Below are 16,982 nucleotides of genomic sequence, written 5' to 3' on the forward strand. Positions count from 1 at the left end.
AGACAGTTTATTGTCCCATAGTTACAGAAGCAGTTTTTAAAAATATTACTCATGAGGCAAAAGGCATAAGAACAAAGGTAAAAAATAAAATGACCCATACAATAAGTTAGTTTGCATACAACGGGAGACTTATACAAGAGTTATCAGTTGAAAATATTTGAGATTCAAAGACTGTGCTGTATAGTTGAAAGAGAAGGAAGGAAAATAAAGATTTGAATTAAATACAGGACTTGTCTTGTGTGTATAATAAGATGAGTAGGATCATGTACAGGCTAGAAGTATCAGGTATAATAAAGTCTAAATTGTAGGAGAGAATCACATGAAGACGTACACATAAAGAAAAAAAATCATGGCACAAAATAAATATATAGAAGGGTAATCCAAGGTAGCAACAATAAGAATAGAAATTACAAGAATGATTAAGAGACAGATTAGATTAAAAAAGAACTAGTTTTGGTTATTGGTTTTATTTGAAATAAAAAGTCAAAATCTGGCTAAAGTTTCAAAAGCCTCTGTGGTCACTAATGTGGACTAACAGATCTGCATATCTTTCCAAAATGGTGTGTACAAGACTGCATCTTTTTAAAAAAAGAAAGCATGGGGCTTTTCAAGTTTGTTACTAATTTGGCAGATTTACAGGACCTTCTTGGAGCCATGAGATGGGGAAAAGTCTCAAGTAGCAACAGTTGTTGTAAGGAAGGACGTCCAGCAAGGAGAATGGAAGGGATGCTGATAATGAGGTGCACTTAGAGCAAATGCTGTTGCTTTATGAAAATTAAAAGCTCCTTCACCTGAAGCAGACAGATGTGAGATGTGCATGTGATAGCCCCAAATGACAATGTCAAATTTTTTCGGCTTTGGTTTTAGTTCCTTGAAACAGGGATTCTTTGTGTAGCCCTTGCTGCTCTTGACCTCACTCTGTAGACCAGGATGGCCTCGAACTCAGATCCACCTGGCTCAGTCTTGAGTGCTGGAATTAAAGACGCGTACCATCATGCCTGGCCGACTATGAAAATATCAATAAATTCTATGGATAAATCCTGGATATGACCGGATACACTGGGAAATTTTGCCAGTTCTTTGTTGGTTATTGGTAAGTCAGATGGAAAGATGCTAAAGACATAAAAGCTTTAGACACTTCAGTACAGAGGCTGATGTTGACACAGGTACATAGCACCCAAGCATTCATTAAGGAACATTCATTTTACTAAAGCAATTTGGAGCAATTATTGAAATTGTTTGCCTGACACTATGAAAGCATGCTCAATAAATTTCTAAGTATCAGTTTCATTTCTTGATCTCATTAACATGGAATTAAAATTTTTAAATGATGAGCATTTTAAAGTGCCATCATTTTATAAAAGCATTTAAATGGCTCCTGTCAAGAATAAGATCATAGGAATAACTTTACAGAAAGATTATGCATTTCCACCTTGGATGATTCACAAACACTGACCTTAAACGGCTAAGCACTGAATTGTCAAAAACAACTTCAAACCTCACGAAGTACAAATGAAGTACAAATGGTATCTTAAAGATTTCCAGGAGCCAGCAATGAAGAAGAAGAGACTTTGCTTATGCAAAGTTTAAGAACTGTTGTTTATGAATAACAATGTAAATGCTGTTGGGATTATAAAACATAAATTGACAAGGGAGGGCATGGTATACAAAAATTTAATGACCATCAAGTTTCTTAGATAAAATAAGCAAAAAAGAAAATGAAAGTATATATACATATATATTTATATACTAATTTAGGAACAAGTTAATGACAAGCACCGTTAAAGAACTCTTACATCTATGTAGTGACTGCTACACTGTTTGTATTCATATCCATGTTTTTCATCATAACCAAACAGTGGTAACAACTTAAAATCTAATAATAAAATAAATTCAATAATATAGGTAATATAAATGAAGTACAATTTATGTCTAAAAGGTCAGATTAATACTGTTAACAAGTTTTGAAAGAAAAAAGTATGAGTTATCCCAAATGATGCTGAAAGTTTTTTTTAAGTCACAGATAATATTTATAATATTAATCACAACTCAAAAGGCATTGCACTCTGACACTTCTAAATTTTACAGACAACAAACACACACAGCTTCATGCATTCAAAAACTTGTTTATATTTATTGACTTTGGACCACTTTGATTTCAGTATAAATATGTATGTAATGTTATAATAAATATTTGAACCACTTAAGAAGGAATTGCTTTAACATCATTTATATTACAAAACTAATTATAGGTGAGACTAATTAGGAGCTCTGTGTTTCCCCCTAAATGTCTTGTATTTGCTAGCAGAAGCATGTACTTTAGATCTCATGTATTTATTAATATACATGAGCATCATTGTATAGATAGTCATGAAAAGTATGAGAGACTTAGGAACTAGTTTTGGCTATTGGTTTTATTTGAAATAAACAGTCAAAATCTGGCTAAAGTTTCAAAAGCCCCTATGGTCACTAATGTGGACTAATAGATCTGCATATCTTTCCAGAATGGTGTGTACAAGACTGCATCAGGGGAAGCATGCCCAGAGAATGTCTTGCAGCAATAAGTAGTTGAGCACAATGCCTGGTGTATGCATTTGCTGCTTGTCCACACAAGACCACGTCTTAGAATTAGTGTCTGTCTCATGATCAACCTGTTTATATTTCTCAATCAACCTCCCCTATGATCTTTGAATTTAGGATTTACATAACATTTTATCTAAGATAATAATCATTCTGTTGAGTTTTGCTATTTGAGGCTACTTTTATTTCTTATTATTTGGTATGCAAGAAAATCCAAAATTACTATTTGTGCTATGATGGTAGTTGAGAGCTAAATGCTTATTTATATGCCACCTCTTCGTGTTCCTCCATCTTAAATTCTCCTAACAGTTAAAATGTCAGAATAAAATAAGTTTTAAATGAGGTAGACTTTTAAATGAAATCAATAGTGCATTTTCCCTAAAACAAAATGGCTTTGAGAACTACTGTATATTATATTTCAAAAGGTAAATATTATTTTCATAGGTCTTGGAAAGTAACTTTGCCCCTAAAAGCGTATGGTAGTTTTATCTGATAATAGAAGTTCTAATAAATGTTCACATTGAGATGTATCCAGTCATTTAAGTGTAATTTACACTATAAAATTTTAGAAGTTAATGTAATCTATAAATAAGCTGACATCCTTTATTTGATGCTGTACTTTGTTTCTATTTATTATCCTCAAGCAAGATATATAGCTTTATTCCAGAATGTTTGCATATCCTTTTATCCACAATCTACTCTTTCCAAACCATCTCAAAATTTATGCATTCATATATGTGTCTACACATGTATACACTTATGCACTTTTGCTTGAGGAAGCTTCACTTCATTCTTGTTTGTTGGTTTTGGAACTGCCAATTCTACCTGCTTAGCTTATCTGCCATTGGCTTATACTTGACAGTTACCATATGCAACCCTAGTAGAATAGAGACACACTCACTTACAATGCAACTTACTGCCTTTCCCACACACCAGGCTTTCAATGCAAGTTCTTGATCATATTCTTCCAGAATAGGCAGTGCAGTGTCCAGTTTGAATTGACAGCATGGTCTATGAAAGCATCTAGAGTGACAGAAATCACTTTCTAGTTTAGCAATAATTTGGTGTTAATATTAGTCATAAACTGTGAAGAGTTTGAGACTTTCCCTTACTGCTGTTGGCAGGAGACTCATAGCAGAGACAGGGAATAGTTTATTACTCAGAGAAACAGTCCCTGAGGCTCCCTTCTCACAGGGCATTGTGATGAGGCCCAGGCACCAGCTACATAGATAGCAAAGCAACTCATACTACAGAAGAGAATTTGGAACATATTTCCTTTTCCCCTTTTATATTTTTGAACAACAAAGAAGTTAATTTGTTTTAACAGGATATACTGCCCCTGTCTCCTAAAACTACTCCTATAAGTACTTGGGAGTTAACAGTTGGAAAGGAAGTACTTGGATAATGCTATTGTCTTAGTGTTCTGTCTCATAGTTTAATGCTAAAAACTTCTAAAGTGATCCTGTCTCGGCTTGGAAAAGTCTAAATCATCAGGCTTCACCTGTCCATTCAAAAATATAATTGTCATCTCAAAGAGGGCATAAAAATATAACTTTTATAGAGCCATACGTATGTGATGCTGGCCTGAGAATACAATATGGGTTCTGTTCATTATGTTTCAGTATGTAATAGTTTTATGAACTTTTATAGTATCTGAATAAGAAAATCATAAATCATGACACCTTTTAAATACACTGATGTAAAGACCGCATGAGGGAGTGACAGCAAACAGGGAAGTCTCTGTGGTAGGTCTCATGCTCTCTGATGATATTAGTCCTTTGGTTAGTGGAAGCTAGTGGACTGTTTGTATGTTCTTAAAGATTTTTAACAAGGTGTTAGGTTAGAAAGATAGGCAAGCAATGGCTATTAAGTGGGCTAAAATTAGCCCATGATAAATTCTAATTATGCCCTGAACCTGAAACATTCTTCATATTAAATGAAATTCTAATTAGCCTTGCAGAGAAGGTTCCAGAGAAGGTGTGGTTCTTTCAAGGCCTTGCATTAACACACCTTAACTCTTCTAATTTCCTTTCCACTATCTCTCCCTCTTTTCATCTCTAAAGCTGAGCACCTTGGTGAGCACTTTGCTCTGCTTGTAATGTCATCTCACAAAGCATCCATTCATGCCTTAGTCAGTATTCTATTGCTGTGAAGAGATGCCATGACAGTGACAAGTTTTATAACAGAAAATATTTAATTGGAGTACTGCTTAAAGTTTCAGAGGATCAGTTATTATTTTCATGACAGAGAACAATTCAGCAAGTATGGTGCTGGAGAGTAACTGGGCGTGACATCCTGACTCATGGGCAGAAAGAGACATACTAGGCTTAACACGGGTTTTGAAACCTCAAAGCTTTAACCAGCAAGAAGTGCCCTTCTGTATCTCTTTTGATGACTTTAGGTTGAAAGTCAATTTTATCTGATATTAGAATGGCTACTCCAGCTTGTTTCCTGAGACCATTGGCTTGTAACATTGTCTTCCAGCCTTTTACTCTAAGGTGGTTTTTGTCTTTGACAATGAGGTGTGTTTCCTGTATGTAGCAAAATGTAGGGTCTGTTTCCTTATCCAGTCTGTTAGTCTATGTCTTTTTATTGGGGAGTTGAGTCCTTAAGAGATATTAAGGAGTAGTGATTATTACTTCCTGTCATTTTTGATGTTATTTTTATATTTGAGTGGTTATCTTCTTTTGGGTTTGATGAAAGAAGGTAACTATCTTAATTTTTCCAGGGTGTCGTTTCCCTCCTTGGATTGGAGTTTTCCTCCTATTTATTATTCTTTGTAGAGCTGGGTTTGTAGAAAGGTATTGTGTAAATTTGGTTTTGTCATGGAATATCTTGGTTTCTCCATCTATTGTGATTGAGAGTTTCTCTGGGTATAGTAGTTTTGGCTGACATTTGTGTTCTCTTAGAGTCTGCATGAGATCTGCCCAGGATCTTCTAGCTTTCATGGTCTCTGGTGAGAAGTCTGGTGTGATTCTGATAGGTCTTCCTTTATATGTTACTTGGCCTTTCTCTCTTAACTGCCTTTAATATTCTTTTTTTGTTTAGTACATTTGGGGTTTTGATTATTATGTGACGAGAGGTATTTCTGCTCAGGTCCAGTCTGTTTGGCGTTCTGTAGGCTTCTTGTATATTCATCTCTTTAAGTTGGGAAAGTTTTCTTCCATAATTTTGTTGAAGATATTTGCTGGCCCTTTCAGTTAAGCTACCCTAGTGACACACTTCCTCTAACAAGGTCACATCTACTCCAAGGCCATATCTCGTAACCTTTTGAGTTTTATCAAACTGTTCTGTTCCCCATGACTAAGCATTCAAGTATGTGGACCTTTGGGGGCCATTCTTTTTCAAACCACCACTCTTAGCCAGCTTCTTCATTTCTACAGCTAAGTTTTAATCAAACCAGAGGAATGCTTTATCTAGTAGAAAGTTACTTCATAACTCTTCTGATGAATGTTTGTTGGTTGGTTTGTTTTTCATGATTTGGGCCTCTTTTGTTGTTGCTTGTTTTTATTATTTTCTTTTGGCCTTTATAAGAGCATCATTTTCCCTTTTGTAACTTCTAAGCTCTCCTTAGCCCCTCCTTGTTCTTTTTCAAATTCATATCTTCTCTTTCCTCATTAATGTTCTAGTGTTGCAAAATAGCTCAATCCACTAAATATTTACCTCTTAAGATTGAGACCTGTGTTCATGTCTTAGCACCCAGGTTAAAGCAGTGGAAAGTGTAGTGGAGAGTGCCTTTAATCCCAGTGCCGAGGAGCCTGAAACAGGCAGATCCCCAGCGCTTTCTGGTTTGCCCTACAGTTCACTTGTGAGGCAGTCTAACCAAATTGATGGGCTCCAGTTTCAGTGGAAGACTGAATCTCAAAATATATGGCGAAGAGCTATTGAGGAAGTCATCTGCCATCAGAACCTGATCTCCACACTCATGGATGCTCACATGGATTGCCTCAGGTGTACATGCAAATGCCAGACAGGAACAGGAACAAGAGCTTATGCCTTTCATTCAGTGCTTGTCTGTACTACCACCTGCGAGTACTCATTCTTAATCCCAAGCACTGCAGCTAATGGGGATGTCATTCAATTGGCAGAGAGAGCTCTTGCCTGCTTACAACAGCCCTGGGGTCAATCACTAGAACTGCATTTCAAAGAAAAATACTAGGCTACTTACTTGTAAGTTAATTGTATGCTTTTAAAATATTATTGGTAATTAACACGTAACCTGTTTGTTTTCATTGACACTTAAATGAAATGCAGTCTGTTTGATGTAATATGATGCCATGCTGTTTGTTGGCACTTAGAAAATTCTACCTTTACCTGCTGATTCACACGAATGCCACATGAGAGGCATTGCTTGATTGATATAAAACTTAGAAATAAGAAATTAATTAACTAATCACATATCCATTGAGATCTTCTTTTCATTAGCATGTTATTGGTCTTGATCAACAGTCACAGGATCTGACTTTGACACCTCAAATATTTATTTATTTATTTGTTTGTTTGTTCATTTATTTATTGAATATAATCTTCATTTACATCTCAAATGGTTCAAATATTTATATAATTGCCTTTGTGGCGCTATAAAAAAATATTGGTTCTTGAACATTAGATGGAGACTTCATCCTTGTTTAACATTTCTTCATCTGCTTCCCTTAGCGTTGAATAGTTTATAAAAGAGCATATGTGAAAAGATCTTAGGGAGTTAACATTCTTTTTATGTTTGCTAGCAGATTTGATTTGTATATTAAATGCCTTCTTATTTTTAGTTTCTGTCTATCTTTTCCCTTTTAGATAATTCCACTTACATGCAGGTGCTTTGAACCTAACAGGTTATTTATAGATACATGTGCAACAAGGGTTTATGTGTACATATCATATGACTGCTGCTCCTCTAAGAACTAAATGTTATCTGAAATGGATTCACTCAATGGGTGTTCCTTAATAACTTTTCAAATTTTATTTGTATCAGCTAGCATTAAAGGAAAACATCAAAAAACGAGAAGCAGTGGAAAAGGACAAACGTGCCAGGATAGCGAAAGAGCGAGCAGAGAAAGAGCGACTTGAACGCCAGCAAGAGAAAAGGCGCTTACTAGAAATGAAAACTGGTGAGTCGGGGTGCCGTCCCTGTTCATGCCGTGCACACCGAAGATTCATGTGCTTCTTCATCAGTGTTTGAATGAATTTGATGAACAAAGAAATCTGTTCGCTTGTGTCTGTGATTAGCCATCAAGCATTTCTTTCCTCACGGGCCTTCCTCCCTTTATTTTGCCAGTGTGTGTTGTTTCTTCTAGGGTTGCTGCTCTGGCAGACTTGTGAGTCAAGTGCATTCTCTTCCTTTATCATTACTGGGATAACAAGTCTGCAACAGTGCCTGTCTACATTAAACATTCACATCCATAAGAAACTCCACAGGAAATTCTGCAGGACATAGACTGATTTCTTCCACTGAATACAGCATAGGAGAGATTCACAGAAGGAAAAGAGGACATTGATTAAAGGAGACACAAAGTACTGTGGTTTGTCACTTGCCTGGTGTGTGTGAGCTTGAGGCTGACTTGAGTCCCGTAACTTGAAGGGGAGGCAGAGAAGAAAGAATGCAGTGGGTAGAGGAGACAAAGAAAGGCAGAGACTGGAGAGACTGTTACCAATTGTAATCGCTATGAATAACTGTAGAAAAAAGAAACATTTGAATATGTCATTTCTTCTAGACATGACAATATTATTGCCAGCATGCTTCAGGATTCTTCAGCTACCCATCCTGAAACTTCCCAGACAATAAGACACAGAATCAGGAGTTTACATAAAAATAGCCTGTGTTGACTGGGGCGTAGGCTCTCTGTGAATGAACACAGTACCTGGAAGGCTGGTCCCACTCTCCTGGCTTCCATACTTGCACTAGAGTATGTGTTCTAACTTCAATGGACACTGTTTGAGAAACTTGACAAATATAATTACATCCTTACAGAAACATCTATTATATTTTGTGAAGTTAAATGTGTCACATTCTGTTTTGATTTTTATTTATCTCATTTTACTTTATTGTTCCTTAGCTGACTATTCCTTTTTTTCTGTAAGAGACAGAAAGGTTTGTGGATGCAGATGGCAGGGGAGTGCTCGAGGAACTGGGAGGGATATGAGGACAGGAAACCATAATCAGAATATATTTTATATACATATATATATTTATTATATATATAAATTACCTGTTCTCAGTAAAAGAAAAAAATGTTACCACTAGCTAGGGAAGCTACATGTTAGGTTGTAGTTTTATTTTCAACCTTAACAATTTGACCCTTTAGTTTCCAAGGCAGTAAGGATTGAAAGTTTTAATAAAAAAGTCCATCAGCAACATTAGTAAGTTCTGGTTGTTTACAACTGAGGCCAAGAACTTCACCTGTGGTGTACCGTCAGGGAGGGGCGGTGCTGCGGTGCTGCCCTCTTACCTTACACTCCATAGCTGGATGCTATGCTTAGGTGACAAATGGGTGGAGTAAGAAGTTTGCCTGCCAGGCCTGCCTCTTCTGTGTTTTTAAGTCCAATGCCAGGTTTATATTTGAAATTCAGAAAGTGTTCAAGGAATATCTCAGTGTTATCAAAAATGAATATCAGAAAGTATACTACTGACTGTTAAAATATGCTTCCGGAATAATCTTAAATTAAAATCTTAGCTTAATCTCTCTCTCTCTCTCTCTCTCTCTCTCTCTCTCTCTCTCTCTCTCTCTCTCTCTCTCTCTCTCTCTCTTTTCCCACCCCCATATGTGTAAGACATATGTTCTGTTGTCCTACTATATTCTTTTAATTTCTTTCTATCACCTACATAATGACACCCTCTCTCAAAATTAAAAAGCAAGAATAAAACGATGGAAGCCTCTCAGTTTATCATGGAACCTACTGAATTTTACCCCCTAGATATTTTTGTAGCAATTGATAGTCTCTATCAAGACATAGTCTGCAAATGATGACAAATGTGTCTAAGTGAAATATCTTCAACCCATAGAATTTCTCAAACGCTGTGCATGCATTAAAGTCACAAGTAGTGCACCTGCTGACTAAGAACAGAGAAGTACTATGTTCTTCTAAGCATGCCCTGGGCAATAAAAATTAGTGAAAATTTCATTAAACCAGACACAGTGTCACAGTGTCCTGTCTGGGCTCCCCCACCAACCCTTTAATTCTCATTCTCATATTTCTCTCTCTCTCTCTCTCTCTCTCTCTCCCTCTCTCTCTCTCTCTCTCTCTCTCTCTCTCTCTCTCTCTCTCTCTCTATGTGTGTGTGTATGTATGTGTGTCTTTCTCTCTCTCATTTTCTCTTTATCCTACAGTTGCTTTGCATGGGCACACACACACACACACATATTATGGCTTCTAGCTTAGCCCTCTTATGGGATTCCTGAGTGTGGGACAAGAGGTTTTCAGTGCCTGTATCTGTTCTTGTGCCTTTGGGGGCCTCTTTTCCTTCTATTTATTTGTTTTATCCTATTACGATGTATTATCTTTTGTCTTCTTTTATATTGTTATATTTTATTATTTTCCCTTAGATGATCAATTGTTTTCTAATGAGAGACAGAAGGAGTGGAACCAGATAGTAGGGGAAGTAGAAAGGATTGTGAAGAAGTAAAGGGAGGAGAAGCTCTATAACCACAATATATTGTTTCATATAAATATTTAAATGTAATAATAAATGTCACTAGCTACAAGAGTCACAATAGAAAGCTATGATGTAAGAATGCTACTTTTGAATTATTTTCTATCTTTTAAAGTCATTTGGGAAATTGAAAATTTGGGGAATAAATTCTAGATATTTGTCTTGATTTAAAGAATATAAGAACATCTACAATTTACATGGCATATAGAAAACTTTCTCACCAAAGTGAATAACACTATCTTTTAAAATCAACAATAAATCAGTTTTTCTGACTATTTCTCCCCTTTCAAAGCAACTCAGTTGTTAATTCAGTCATGAGTCTTTGAAAATGGCCACCATAATGAAACAAATTGTAAGGTAATGAAAACTAGTTCTTTCTGGTTTGCTTTTTTCCTAAATGATACTAATATACACTTACCTTTTCTAATGTATGTTGAATGTGCTTTTTCTGAAATCCTTCCTTTTATAGCATTTGAAGCCTTTCTGCAGTGGAAATAGAATTTACTAACAGTATATCTTACCTGCATCTAATTGCATTCTGATAGAGAACATTGTGGTATACATACATCATTCTTTTCAGTGCCAAATCTGAGCACTGATATTGTATCAAGAGAATATGTTGTAATTTTCTCTTATTAACTAGTATTGTTAAAGATTTAATATATAGGTCACTTTTCATTGATTCATTCATCAGTAAGCAAGATGCTTTTTTCTTCTGTGCTGTGATACCTAAAAATGAGCATTGTCTCTTTTGTACAGAAATGTAACATTTGAATAAGTATATCATACAACCAAGTACATAAGGTCAAAATGCAGTTTATATGAAGTAAAATAAGATGCTGAAATGACTGGCCCAGAGCTGGTATTGACAGTTGGTTTTATATAACAAAGGAAGTATTACCTTTATCTCAAATTTCTAATTGAAAATGTTGCTTAATAAAAAGTCCCAAGGATTTGACACTATGTCTGACTGGTGTTTGTCTTGGGATAAGCAGGCTTCTATTTCTGAAATTGCTTATGAACTTTATACCTTTAAGCATCTTTTTTCTGAGGGCCAGCTCAAAGTTTATATAAAACTTTTCTTTGCCAGTATTGCTTTTCTATAGAACATATTATTTCACAAACCATCGTAGTCATCTCTAGCCTGGTCTTGCTGGTATAAAAATAGTGTGAACTACTGAGTTAATATTAGTATTTGTTACTTCTTTGGACAGGAAGTTTTCATTTCGTCTAATTTTCATGTGTAAGGCACAATAACCTCTGAAGATGACAGAGCAAGAGAGGAGGTCCTGTAACTGACATGAGCTCACCAAGGCCTTCTTCCCACAGACTTCCTGACTTTAGTGTTACCATGCAAAGAAGAACCGAGATTTTTTTGCAGATATACAAATTGTCTAATCACTACCTATGATAGAGTAATTTTAATTCTACACTTTCTTATTAACCACACATGATGACTTCCCTTGAAGGGAGAATGGACAGCTATGATCAGATCTACATGGGCTCTTTATCTCTGTCCTTTCAAAATGGAGCTTTGTTGATAGGATGAAAGTAAAATTGTGAGGTAGATCTCTTCTGAAATTAACTCACTCTTACGATTCCCTTTGTGTAGTAAGTCTGAAAACAAGACTGTAGGCTCTCTATCATTCTAGTGCTAAAAGTCATGTTCACTTGATTCTTTCTTCAAGAAGAATAAGGAGCTAGAATTCTGGCATACTCACATAGACAGGTTTGGTAGATTCTGGCAGTGCTTGCATACTATCTTATAAACAAATGAGGAAATTAATTTCAAAATGTCTTTATTTTATCACTATATGCATATAGAATTACTAAAGATGGTGTTTAATTTTGAATTATTTTAATATAGAAAATACTAAAATATGAAACATCTATTTAAAGTGTTGAGCATTGGTGACAGTATTTATTTATATACATAGCTATCCTTATGCAATTCTTTCTAGGATGACATAAATGGGAATAATGGATTTATGTAATTACATGCAACCTTTTCCAATGCCATTTCTATTTCTTAATCATAGAAACAAACGGAATTTGATAGTAGGATTCAAATGTTATGTTTTAAGATTTCCTGCTTATGTAAGATGATTCACATAATTTTTCAATAGCACATCAGAATGGTCTTGAAATGGGCTCAGTGTTGTGCAATTTTGTTTGTGGAGGAAGTAAAGAAGAGCTTATTTAATGGAGCAATAAAAGCTATGCTAGCAGCCCCTATATTTTAGTCTTTAGGTTACAATTTGTCTATTATTTATTAGGCTTAAATGTCTCATTTGGTTCAGCCTCAGTCTATTAAATAACGGATAATTAGCTTTTAGGAATCTGTTGTTTACCCACATGGCCAAAACTACTCCTTTGTTTTCCATTCCACAGTTTTGATCAGCTAAACAATTAGGCATCCATTTTAGAGGAAATGTGTATTGCATAAACACCACTTAGGAATGTGTCTGCAGTCTCAACAGATAGGCAGTTTCTGTCTGTATTTGTTTTCAGAAATGTTTGAACAGTTACCCCTCTTCTATAGATGCGATAAAGCTTATATTATTTTCCATAATTGTACAGATTCTAGTTTTTTTGCAGTAGTGCCTTCAGTTTTCTAATGTTACCAGTGAGTGAGGCATATAAAAAAGCCAATAGCTTTAGTCATTTCTTTGTATAGGATGGTAGAACAAACTAAGTTACATTGGCTTGGGTGCATTTCTATTTTCTTTCATCCATCTTTGACAAAACATTAGTAATAACAACTTTTGCTAACATTAATTTATCATTTTTAATCTTCCAAGCTCTGCATATGTTTATTATCATGTGTAATATTTAAAAAAAATCTTGAAACTTTTCTTCAGAATATTCAATTTACTTGCACAGAGTCTTGAAGTCATTGTAGCCCAGGCTTGCATTTTCTGACTAAAGGTCATCTTTTTAATCATCATATTTTTCCTTGACAACTGATAAGATAACCATGGTGTGGGAAAAGAAAAGAAAATCATGTAATTGGTGACTCTAAATGTCTTAGTTAGGGTTTCTATTGCTGTGAAGAGACACCATGACCACCCAAGGCAAGAATGACAAAGACAGCATTTAATTGAGACTGGCTTTACTTATGCAGACAGACATGTTAGCTGACAGTTCTACATTGAGAAGAGAAGGAAACACACTGGCCAGGCTTGAGCATAGACCTCAACGCCTGTCCCCAGTACCACACTTCCTCCTACTATGCCATGCCACACCTACTCCAACAAGGCCATCCTTTCTAATAGGGCGACTCCCTATGAGCCAGTCATTCAGATGCGTAAGTCTATGGGGCCATTTCTATTCAAACCAGCACACTAGACTTTACCTATATATGAAGAATTGTTCTTGTGACCTCAGCTGAGAGGGACAACTATCTCTTCTTTAGCATTGTCAGAAGTTCCAAGCCAGATAATCTCTTCCTCTGTGTTAGCAAATTTTCCCTTTTTACCTTAGGCATGCCTCTCTGCTATCCTAAAGCTCCACTTTGGTCTTCAGGATTGAAGGTTGCCCATATCTGTGTTAAGGATTGAGAGGATCATATCAGCACAGTGTCACTCACTTAAGGGAATCTTCTGTGATCTTAATAGGCCAGGGTCCGGCAGAGTCCAGTGCTCAGTAATCCTGTGGAAGATGAAAATGGCCCCCATACTGTTGCTATTAATATCAAAAGTTAAGGTACAGAATCTGTACAGTAGTAAGCTTACTAAGGGGCACAAATGCAGCATGCTCTTGTGTACAACAAGTGCCCAGCATTTAAGCTTCATGAAGTTTTCCCTTGAGATGCTGTCACTCTATCCTGTGAGCCCTCAGGGTGTTAGAAAGCTTTCCCAAGTATCTATGATTTACACATATCTTATTTGTGTGCAGAAATTTCTTTTATTCAAATGATGTTAATTACAGAGATTCATTGAGTGCATTTTTCTTCTTTTAATTAATTAATTAATTAGTTAATTAATTAATTAACTTACTTACTTTACATCCTGTTCTTAGCTTTCTTTCCCTCCTCTCATCCAAGTCTCTCCTACTCTCTTTTCCTCTCAGAAAAAGGTAGGCCTCTCTTGGATATCAAGTTGCAGAAGGACTAAGCTCTGGAGAGATGGCTTAACTATTAAAGGCTAAGCTCACAACCCAGACTGTCAGAGTGCATTTTTTTGTACGCATTACTACATGTTGGTTCTGTGTAGCTGTGTAAGGTCACAGGCCATCCTCTTCTCTGTCAGCATGTCTGGGGGCTGGGTGGGGTGGAGTGTAAGCCCAGAGGGAGGCGGTGGCCCTTTGCCTTCTTCAGCACAACAGGAGTGAAACAGAACTGATCTCCTTTTCTTCCTTACTCTGCATTCTCCCTTCCCTCCCCTCCCCCAGGCAGCTCGCTCCTCCTCCCCTTCTGTGGCACTGTTACTCATCTCTAAGAGACTCACCTATGCTGATAGATTTTCCACTTGTTTCACAAGAGATGCTGCATTGCTCTTCCTATGAGCATTGCTCAATGTTAGCTATGTGCTTAGGAGAAAGACTCCAATTCTTAGGAAATTTATTTTGGAATAAAAGATTAGGTATTTCACCCAGCCCCCTGCAAAAACAAGCCTGCAGGTGAGGTGAAGGCAAAAGCCTTTAATCCTATCACTCAGGAGACAGAGGCAGGTGGATCTCAGTTTAAGGTCAGCCTGGTCTCAAAGAGCTAGTTCCAGGATAGCAGGGCTACATCGAGAAACCCTATCTAGAAAAAACAAAACAACGGAAAGATTAGGTTTCAGTTATCATAAGATTAATTTTGACTCAACTAATTTAAATTCTAATGGTGTGGCATGAATTACATATAAGAATTTTGTCATTGCAGTCTTATGAACATTATCCATAACTTTTCTATTTCCAAGCTCAGATTAACCTTGTTTATACTGTCCTACAAACAAATAAAACCAACCAACCAACCAACCAACCAACCAACCAACCAACCAACCAAAAAAACATGCCAGTAAATTTCTTTCCCAATAATCCTGTATGGATACCTCCTATAACTTTTGGTAATATCATATATATCCATTGTATCATAAATGAACACAGGTATCATGTCTGTTTAATATAGACTGACCCTTAGCTATAACTGTTTCCCTCAGTTAGTGCTTATATGCCTTGTGGGTACATTGTCCCCTTGACAGTTCCCTGTAGGATCACTACTTGAATCTAGATAAGAATTCTGTGCTTTTTATTTTCAAACATGAAAAAATGTCTGCTGTCTTATTTGCAAACAGAATTTATTCTGTTTATTAATCTGATGTGTAGGGGTAAATGTGATGTTACGTCTCTACTTTTCATTTGCCTCAAGAGTCAGAGGCTTTGACAACAGAGATGTGAACCTGGATGGCACCACCAGACCTGTCTACTCTACCAGTTCTGTAAATGAAGAAATAGCTTTCTACTTACTGGAAGAGTACACCTAACACCGCACACCTAACTAGTGTCAGCCAAAAAACTACCGTAAATAACACAGTTGCATACAGAAAAGATGTTGCCTTCAGGGAAGCTAGAATAAGGAATCCTTCACTCCCTTCTTCTTGGGGTTTGTAAGTGTGCAAAATTCTCTGAAAGGAGACAGCTAATGTTAATATAATATTAATGCACAATTTCTTCAATCTTCAAATTCTTTCAAATTTTTTCAGTGTCAAACCTGATACCAGATTCCAGAAAATACGAATATTCATGCTGCATAGGTCCATTTGGTCACAGGAGTGCTGTCCCTTATAACATCGGGTGTGCTATGTTTTACATTGCGGCTATATACCTTACTTCCTTTCCTACATTTCCTTGTGGTCTGAACGACCACATATTCTGAGACAGAGTTGGCAGCACAGGTATGGAATATGAGGCTATGGATTTGATTACCATTTGTTTCTCTTGAGTTGTTTACATCATCCACTTTACCTCAAACATGAACATTACTACTTTTGGGTTCTGGCCTTTTGTTTTTGTTTTTGTTTTTTGTTGTTTGTGGGGGGGGGTTGCCAGATGTACCTTTTTTTTCCTTTTTTTTTATTCGATTTATTCTTTATTTACATTTCAAATGATTTTCCCTTTTCTGGCTCCCCCCTCCCCGAAATTCCCATAAGTCCTCTTCCCTCCCCCTGTTCCCCCACCTACCCCTTCCCACTTCCCTGTTCTGGAATTCCCCTATACTGCTGCACTGAGTCTTTCCAGAACCAGGGGCTATTCCTCTGTTCTTCTTGGGCATCATTTAATATGTGGATTATGTCTTGGGTATTCTAATTTTCTAGGCTAATATCCACTTATCAGTGAATGCATACCATGATCTTTTGAGACTGGGTTACCTCACTTAGTATGATGTTCTCCAGCTCCATCTACTTGTCTAAGAATTTCATGAATTCATTATTTCTAATGTCTGAATAGTACCCCACTGTGTAAATATATGGCATTTTTTGTATCCATCCCTCCATTGAGGGACACCTGGGTCAGTAGATGTACCTTTTGACTGCCTGTAGTTGGGCTTAAATTTAGGGCATCTTCTATTCTTCAACATTCTACCTAAGTGTGTATGTGGGGGGGGGGGGGTCTGCGTTTGTGTCTTCCCTCCCTCCCTCTTGTTTTTCAATTTAAAATACTTGCTTTATGTTTATGAGTATTTTGTCTTCTTGTATGTAAGTGCAACCTACACAAACCTGATGCCAGCAGAGGCAGAAGATGTCAGAAAAGGATGCTTGGTCCCCTAGAGCGA

The 16,982-nt window shown here is 36.6% G+C and overlaps 1 protein-coding gene across 2 annotated transcripts in view; it reads left to right on the forward strand.

The window, feature by feature from the left end:
- Nucleotides 1-16,982, forward strand: part of Diaph3 (diaphanous related formin 3) — a 495,795-nt gene that overhangs the window by 341,410 nt on the left and 137,403 nt on the right. For both annotated transcript variants that reach the window (XM_052190840.1, XM_052190842.1), the window contains one exon: nt 7,550-7,685. In XM_052190840.1, coding sequence (XP_052046800.1) covers nt 7,550-7,685 — 136 coding nt within the window. The remainder of the gene's footprint in view (nt 1-7,549; nt 7,686-16,982) is intronic.

This window comes from Apodemus sylvaticus, chromosome 8 (assembly GCF_947179515.1).
Source record: "Apodemus sylvaticus chromosome 8, mApoSyl1.1, whole genome shotgun sequence".
NCBI lineage: Eukaryota > Metazoa > Chordata > Mammalia > Rodentia > Muridae > Apodemus > Apodemus sylvaticus.